The sequence below is a fragment of the Teleopsis dalmanni genome, unplaced genomic scaffold, assembly GCF_002237135.1.
Source record: "Teleopsis dalmanni isolate 2A unplaced genomic scaffold, ASM223713v2 unscaffolded_contig_1596, whole genome shotgun sequence".
Lineage (NCBI taxonomy): Eukaryota > Metazoa > Arthropoda > Insecta > Diptera > Diopsidae > Teleopsis > Teleopsis dalmanni.
In genome coordinates, this window is record NW_024032978.1 from 304 (window position 1) to 8,493 (window position 8,190).

At 31.1% G+C, this 8,190-nt stretch overlaps 4 protein-coding genes and 1 pseudogene across 4 annotated transcripts; 3 read left to right on the forward strand and 2 right to left on the reverse strand.

Moving 5' to 3' along the window:
* Positions 1 to 1,000: 1,000 nt before the first annotated feature.
* LOC119664200 lies at positions 1,001 to 6,525 on the reverse strand. Its single transcript, XM_038073737.1, has 4 exons — positions 6,206 to 6,525; positions 4,315 to 4,381; positions 3,459 to 3,809; positions 1,001 to 1,394 (listed from the first exon to the last, which is right to left on the reverse strand). The coding sequence occupies exons 1-4, from the start codon at positions 6,510 to 6,512 to the stop codon at positions 1,070 to 1,072; spliced, it is 1,050 nt and encodes a 349-aa protein (XP_037929665.1). The 5' UTR covers positions 6,513 to 6,525; the 3' UTR covers positions 1,001 to 1,069.
* Positions 1,704 to 2,120, forward strand: LOC119664204 (histone H3). Its single transcript, XM_038073740.1, has one exon. It carries the CDS (start codon positions 1,710 to 1,712, stop codon positions 2,118 to 2,120), a length of 411 nt encoding a protein of 136 aa, XP_037929668.1. The 5' UTR covers positions 1,704 to 1,709.
* Positions 3,455 to 3,826, reverse strand: LOC119664203 (histone H2B-like). Its single transcript, XM_038073739.1, has one exon. It carries the CDS (start codon positions 3,824 to 3,826, stop codon positions 3,455 to 3,457), a length of 372 nt encoding a protein of 123 aa, XP_037929667.1.
* LOC119664202 (histone H2A) lies at positions 4,033 to 4,451 on the forward strand. Its single transcript, XM_038073738.1, has one exon. It carries the CDS (start codon positions 4,033 to 4,035, stop codon positions 4,405 to 4,407), a length of 375 nt encoding a protein of 124 aa, XP_037929666.1. The 3' UTR covers positions 4,408 to 4,451.
* A 315-nt stretch (positions 6,526 to 6,840) lies between the features above and the next one.
* LOC119664201 lies at positions 6,841 to 7,250 on the forward strand (annotated as a pseudogene).
* Positions 7,251 to 8,190: the final 940 nt, after the last annotated feature.

Consider the following 8,190-nt stretch of genomic DNA (forward strand, 5'->3'; position numbering starts at 1 on the left):
TAAGAAAATTACTCACGTTCCATCTTCATTCCATTTCGGCTTATAGTTTCTTACTCAATTTCACTCACACTCACACTCACACTCATGCTCATTCGGCTTGGAAGTATATGTATGGATCTTGAGTGTCCTTGGTATGCGTGTGAACTGTACCGGCAATTTTGTCAGTTACTTTTTTTTTAAATAAAAAATGAATGGTATAACAATGCAAGCCTTAAGTATTTTAGTTCACACACCAGTAGGTAGAAATTTTCCCGCCATAATTTTATCTGCTACCAAACGAATCAATAAGATATATAATTTTAAAAGCATGTGTGTTATTAAAAAAAAGTCTTTCTTTCTTTGAAACTTATATTCTGGGTGGTAGGAAACTGATATATTCTAAACAGAAGGAGAATACAAATTATGCTTGCAAAATACTCTTAATTTCCAAATTTTTTTACAATTTAATTCAGTTGAGGAACACATTTAAATATTAAGTGATTGGGGTATAAATAGTATTTCATTATGAAATATCGGTTTTCAATGTTGTTTCATGCTAAATGTTGTCATGCTAAATCGTATTGAGAATGACAGTACAGAAAAAAAATTTTAAACAATTATTTGTATAATTATTATAATTATTGAAACTAAAAATTAACCGTTATTTAAATACGAAGACATAAAAGAAATAATTATAAAGAAATATTACATACAACTTTGTTATATTTACTTCTATATTTATTTTTATTGAGATATATCTATTTAATAAATAATTGGTGAATTCTTAGATATTTCTACGTCTAAAACTAGTTTGATTAAAAGAATAATTTTGAATACCTACATTAAAACATGTTTCTTGAAAACCTAACTAAGAAAAATTTCTAAAGTTTTTTACTTACATTCAACTTCAATTAATTTTTGTCTTAAAATCTTAATATTTGAAGTCAATAAAAATATTTGTATAAATTACAGTCAAGTATGTGTTCAAATGAATTATTTATCTCAAAAAATGAAAATATTCGGGTCCTGAAAAGGACCATTGGGCAATATAGTGTTAATAGTATTGCATTTTTAAACTAATATTATTTATTTAACCTCCGAAACCGTAGAGGGTGCGACCTTGTCTCTTCAAAGCATATACAACATCCATGGCTGTAACAGTCTTCCTTTTGGCATGTTCTGTATATGTAACTGCATCACGGATCACATTTTCCAGAAATACCTTCAATACACCACGAGTTTCTTCGTAAATCAAACCAGAAATACGCTTAACTCCACCACGGCGAGCCAAACGTCTTATAGCTGGTTTCGTGATACCTTGGATGTTATCACGAAGAACTTTGCGATGACGCTTAGCACCACCTTTTCCCAAACCTTTACCACCTTTACCACGACCAGTCATTTTGAGTTTATAATTTTAGTGCAGATAATACTTGTCTATTCAGACTTAAACAGTAAATAAATTCCACACTAGATATGCACAGTATTTATAGAAAAAATGAACAATACAAAAGATATGAGTGACAATGCTTAAACACAACAAATTACTCAAAAATGGCACTCAAATAATTGAGGGTAGAAATAAACAATGTAAAGGATATTAAGGATATAATGAACAATGACTGTTCGAACATGTGAACAGTTGGGATGGGTCATAAGCGTTTGTTTTGAAATTTACACTCTCAACATTTTTTCGTTAAATTAAATTTTATTTAATTATTTGTTTAATTATGGCTCGTACAAAGCAAACTGCTCGTAAATCGACTGGTGGTAAGGCACCACGTAAACAATTGGCTACTAAGGCCGCACGCAAAAGTGCACCCGCAACTGGCGGTGTAAAAAAACCACATCGTTATCGTCCGGGAACTGTAGCTTTGCGTGAAATTCGTCGCTATCAAAAGAGTACAGAACTCTTAATTCGCAAACTGCCATTCCAGCGTTTAGTCCGTGAAATTGCACAGGATTTCAAAACTGATTTACGTTTCCAGAGTTCTGCTGTAATGGCTCTCCAAGAAGCTAGCGAAGCATACTTAGTTGGGCTTTTTGAAGATACTAACTTATGCGCTATTCATGCTAAACGCGTAACCATTATGCCAAAAGATATTCAATTGGCGAGACGTATTCGTGGAGAACGTGCTTAAGAAGCAACTTCATACTATTTAATAAACATCGGTCCTTTTCAGGACCAAAATTAATTAAAGAAAAGAGATAGTTAAACATCATATTCAAATTAATAATACTCAGATAAAATGAATATATAAAGATAATTGATTCTCTCATTCTTCTTTGTAACTATAATTTTTGATGATGATCTGCATATAACGCTATATATAAACTTCACACTTATAGCAATTATTGTTGAAGTTATTAGTTTTTTAGCTTTGTTGCTTGTTAAAATTATCAACTTATGATAACAATACTTTTAATAAAAAGTGAAGAACATTCCAAAGTATATAAATTTTGGTATTATAATACAGAAATGTTAATATCAGCATAACTATACTGCCTCCCAATATTCTGCATACCGAGATCTTCCCATTGTGCTTACTTTCCAGTTCATTCAGAGGGATCACTCTCCTGACCCAACTCGTTGCTCAATCGAGAATATAGTAACTCGCTTCACGGAGTATATTCTTAAAGAGTTCAAAACTTTTGTGAATAGATATAATCGATCATAATTTACGTATACCTACTACGTTCTCTAATGTGATTTCACTCGGAAGTCTTTCACAATTTAATAACTGAGATCTCCTCAAGATTTTCTTTAGTGTACCAAGTATATGGCTTTAAAAATTTCTGCGAATAATAATTGACTATTTAATATTTATAATATAGTATATATAAGACGACGGAAATGTGAGAACGAAAGCAGCGTATACAAGCTCGAGAAAGTACTTTGACAGTTTAATGAGTTAAAGAAATAAATGTCCAGGCTAACAAATAGAATGGAGTAAAGGTGCTAAAATAATGCAAAAGTTGAAGTGGGTAATTCATACTGCAATATTTTTCATATTCTAGTTTCTATTGTTAAGTATGGTATACAGTAGAGTCTAGAATATGCCAGTTAATAGAAGAACTAAATGCCTGAAAGGGAAAGTTCAAAAGATTTAAAATTTAATTTATGCCAAAGATCAGTGAATATATTTAAAACTTAATTATATATGGTATTTTTAACACATAAATGAAATATTTTTATAATTTTTTGTTACATACTTTAGGTGAAACATGGCATTTGTGTATTTATTGGAACCTTATACGTATATTATTATCAGTTAGTTATATTCACTTATTTTTTCTGATTATTCAAAATATATATGCTCGAAAATCAGTATTATTTTATTCATTTCTAAAATGTTCATTTATTTGTGAAGTGTATGTTAGTAATTTTAAGATCAATTATCGACTTTAATTAAATATTTTTGTGGTCCTGAAAAGGACCGTTGGAGTTAATGTTGATTGTTCAATACAAAAAAATTTACTTGGAACTGGTATACTTAGTGACAGCTTTAGTACCTTCACTAACTGCGTGCTTAGCCAATTCACCAGGAAGTAAAAGGCGAACTGCAGTTTGAATTTCCCGACTAGTAATTGTGGATCGTTTGTTATAGTGGGCCAAACGTGAAGCTTCAGCAGCAATGCGTTCGAATATATCATTCACAAAGCTGTTCATGATGCTCATAGCCTTGGATGAAATACCAGTATCAGGATGAACTTGCTTCAATACTTTATAAATGTAAATAGCATAACTTTCCTTCCTCCTGCGCTTCTTCTTCTTATCGTTCTTAGTTATATTCTTCTGAGCCTTTCCGTCCTTCTTGACCGCTTTTCCGCTAGTTTTTGGTGGCATGATTTCAAATGTGAAGTTTCAAATTTTCAATTTTATGAATTTTCAAATTTGAACTACCCTCACTCAGAATTTATGTATTTTTAAAACAGAAATTTCAAGAAATTCTCTCTTCACATTAGGGGATGAAAAAGGTATAAATTCTTGGTGTTTGCCTGTTTTCAACTCAGATCACGTAGATCAACTTAACAATCAAATACTATTGAAACATGTCTGGTCGTGGTAAAGGAGGTAAAGTTAAGGGCAAGGCAAAGTCTCGCTCAAATCGTGCTGGATTACAATTTCCAGTTGGTCGCATTCATCGATTGCTGCGAAAAGGCAATTATGCTGAACGCGTTGGTGCCGGCGCTCCCGTCTACTTAGCTGCTGTTATGGAATATTTGGCAGCTGAAGTTCTTGAATTGGCTGGCAATGCAGCACGCGATAATAAGAAGACAAGAATCATACCCCGTCATTTACAATTGGCCATCCGTAATGATGAAGAATTAAACAAATTGTTGTCTGGTGTTACAATCGCACAAGGTGGTGTATTACCAAACATCCAAGCTGTACTTTTGCCTAAGAAAACAGAAAAGAAGGCTTAAACTATATCTTACAACACTATTTCTTTCGAAATTTTCGAACAACAACCGTCCTTTTCAGGACGATCAATTTATTTGATTAAAGAAAACATACTTCATTTCAAACAATTATTATTTATACAAATATTTCTTTGAAAAACGTAACCCATAAAAATGGTTAAAATTGGTTTACAGAAACCATTTCCAAAATAATGTCAAATGAAATATGATTTGGAATCAAGCACCTTCATCTTCCGGCAATCAGAGCAATTCTACTCCATACGTATTAATTCGGTTACTTCCTACACGTACGTGTAAAACATTCTAATTTTAACATTAGCTCTATTTGAGCAATTTGTGGATTAATTATGTTTTAATATCACATTTACGTTTGAAATAAACAATTCATTATAATCATTATTTTCGGTATATACGTATCCTAATTTATTTTAACTAGTTATATATAGTTTGTATATAGTATAAAATGCAATTAAACAATTCTATATATGGTACAAAAACATGTAATTATATTCAAGACTCATCGCATTAAGTAATAAGTACTCATCTCAGAACAATATTTCTGATATATTACTAAACTGAACAGATTTAGTAAAGAATTATAAAACATTCACATTCACATTGCTTCTTTTAATCGCTTTATGACAATATAACTAACAAAGAAAAGGTTGTATGTAATTCTATTAAATTCATCTTAAATATAGATTTTATTTCATATATTTTGGCGCGTAAATGCAAATAAGAAAATTACTCACGTTCCATCTTCATTCCATTTCGGCTTATAGTTTCTTACTCAATTTCACTCACACTCATGCTCATTCGGCTTGGAAGTATATGTATGGATCTTGAGTGTCCTTGGTATGCGTGTGAACTGTACTGACAATTTTGTCAGTTACTTTTTTTTTAAATAAAAAAATGAATGGTATAACAATGCAAGCCTTAAGTATTTTAGTTCACATACCAGTAGGTAGAAATTTTCCCGCCATAATTTTATCTGCCACCAAACGAATCAATAAGATATGGTATATAATTTTAAAAGCATGTGTGTTATTAAAAAAATGTCTTTCTTTCTTTGAAACTTATATCCTGGGTGGTAGGAAACTGATATATTCTAAACAGAAGGAGAATACATAAAACAATAAAATACTCTTAGTTTCTAAATTCTTTTACAATTTAATTCAATTGAGGAACAGATTTAAAAATTAAGTGATTGGGGTATAAATAGTATTTCATTATGAGATATCGGTTTTCAATGTTGTTTCATGCTAAATGTTGTCATGCTAAATCGTATTGAGAATGACAGTACAGAAAAAAAATTTTAAACAATTATTTGTATAATTATTATGATTATTGAAACTAAAAATTAACCGTTATTTAAATACGAAGACATAAAAGAAATAATTATAAGGAAATATTACATACAACTTTGTTATATTTACTTCTATATTTATTTTTATTGAGATATATCTATTTAATAAATAATTGGTGAATTCTTAGATATTTCTACGTCTAAAACTAGTTTGATTAAAAGAATAATTTTGAATACCTACATTAAAACATGTTTCTTGAAAATCTAACTAAGAAAAATTTCTAAAGTTTCTTACTTACATTCAACTTCAATTAATTTTTGTCTTAAAATCTTAATATTTGAAGTCGATAAAAATATTTGTATAAATTACAGTCAAGTATGTGTTCAAATGAATTATTTATCTCAAAAAATGAAAATATTCGGGTCCTGAAAAGGACCATTGGGCAATATAGTGTTAATAGTATTGCATTTTTAAACTAATATTATTTATTTAACCTCCGAAACCGTAGAGGGTGCGACCTTGTCTCTTCAAAGCATATACAACATCCATGGCTGTAACAGTCTTCCTTTTGGCATGTTCTGTATATGTAACTGCATCACGGATCACATTTTCCAGAAATACCTTCAATACACCACGAGTTTCTTCGTAAATCAAACCAGAAATACGCTTAACTCCACCACGGCGAGCCAAACGTCTAATAGCTGGTTTCGTGATACCTTGGATGTTATCACGAAGAACTTTGCGATGACGCTTAGCACCACCTTTTCCCAAACCTTTACCACCTTTACCACGACCAGTCATTTTGAGGTTATAATTTTAGTACAGATAATACTTGTCTATTCAGACTTAAACAGTAAATAAATTCCACACTAGATATGCACAGTATTTATAGAAAAAATGAACAATACAAAAGATATGAGTGACAATGCTTAAACACAACAAATTACTCAAAAATGGCACTCAAATAATTGAGGGTAGAAATAAACAATGTAAAGGATATTAAGGATATAATGAACAATGACTGTTCGAACATGTGAACAGTTGAGATGGATCATAAGAGTTTGTTTTGAAATTTACACTCTCAACATTTATTCGTTAAATTAAATTTTATTTAACAATTTGTTTAATTATGGCTCGTACAAAGCAAACTGCTCGTAAATCGACTGGTGGTAAGGCACCACGTAAACAATTGGCTACTAAGGCCGCACGCAAAAGTGCACCCGCAACTGGCGGTGTAAAAAACCACATCGTTATCGTCCGGGAACTGTAGCTTTGCGTGAAATTCGTCGCTATCAAAAGAGTACAGAACTCTTAATTCGCAAACTGCCATTCCAGCGTTTAGTCCGTGAAATTGCACAGGATTTCAAAACTGATTTACGTTTCCAGAGTTCTGCTGTAATGGCTCTCCAAGAAGCTAGCGAAGCATACTTAGTTGGGCTTTTTGAAGATACTAACTTATGCGCTATTCATGCTAAACGCGTAACCATTATGCCAAAAGATATTCAATTGGCGAGACGTATTCGTGGAGAACGTGCTTAAGAAGCAACTTCATACTATTTAATAAACATCGGTCCTTTTCAGGACCAAAATTAATTAAAGAAAAGAGATAGTTAAACATCATATTCAAATTAATAATACTCAGATAAAATGAATATATAAAGATAATTGATTCTCTCATTCTTCTTTGTAACTATAATTTTTGATGATGATCTGCATATAACGCTATATATAAACTTTACACTTATAGCAATTATTGTTGAAGTTATTAGTTTTTTAGCTTTGTTGCTTGTTGTCAACTTATGATAACAATATTTTTAATAAAAAGTGAAGAACATTCCAAAGTATATAAATTTTGGTATTATAATACAGAAATGTTAATATCAGCATAACTATACTGCCTCCCAATATTCTGCATACCGAGATCTTTCCATTGTGCTTACTTTCCAGTTCATTCAGAGGGATCACTCTCCTGACCCAACTCGTTGCTCAATCGAGAATATAGTAACTCGCTTCACGGAGTATATTCTTAAAGAGTTCAAAACTTTTGTGAATAGATATAATCGCTCATAATTTCGTTCTCTAATGTGATTTCACTCGGAAGTCTTTCACAATCTAATAACTGAGATCTCCTCAAGATTTTCTTTAGTGTACCAAGTATATGGCTTTAAAAATTTCTGCGAATAATAATTGACTATTTAATATATATAATATAGTATATATAAGACGACGGAAATGTGAGAACGAAAGCAGCGTATACAAGCTCGAGAAAGTACTTTGACAGTTTAATGAGTTAAAGAAATAAATGTCCAGGCTAACAAATAGAATGGAGTAAAGGTGCTAAAATGATGCAAAAGTTGAAGTGAGTAATTCATACTGCAATATTTTTCATATTCTAGTTTCTATTGTTAAGTATGGTATACAGTAGAGTATAGAATATGCCAGTTAATAGAAGAACTAAATGCCTGAAAGGGAAAGTTCA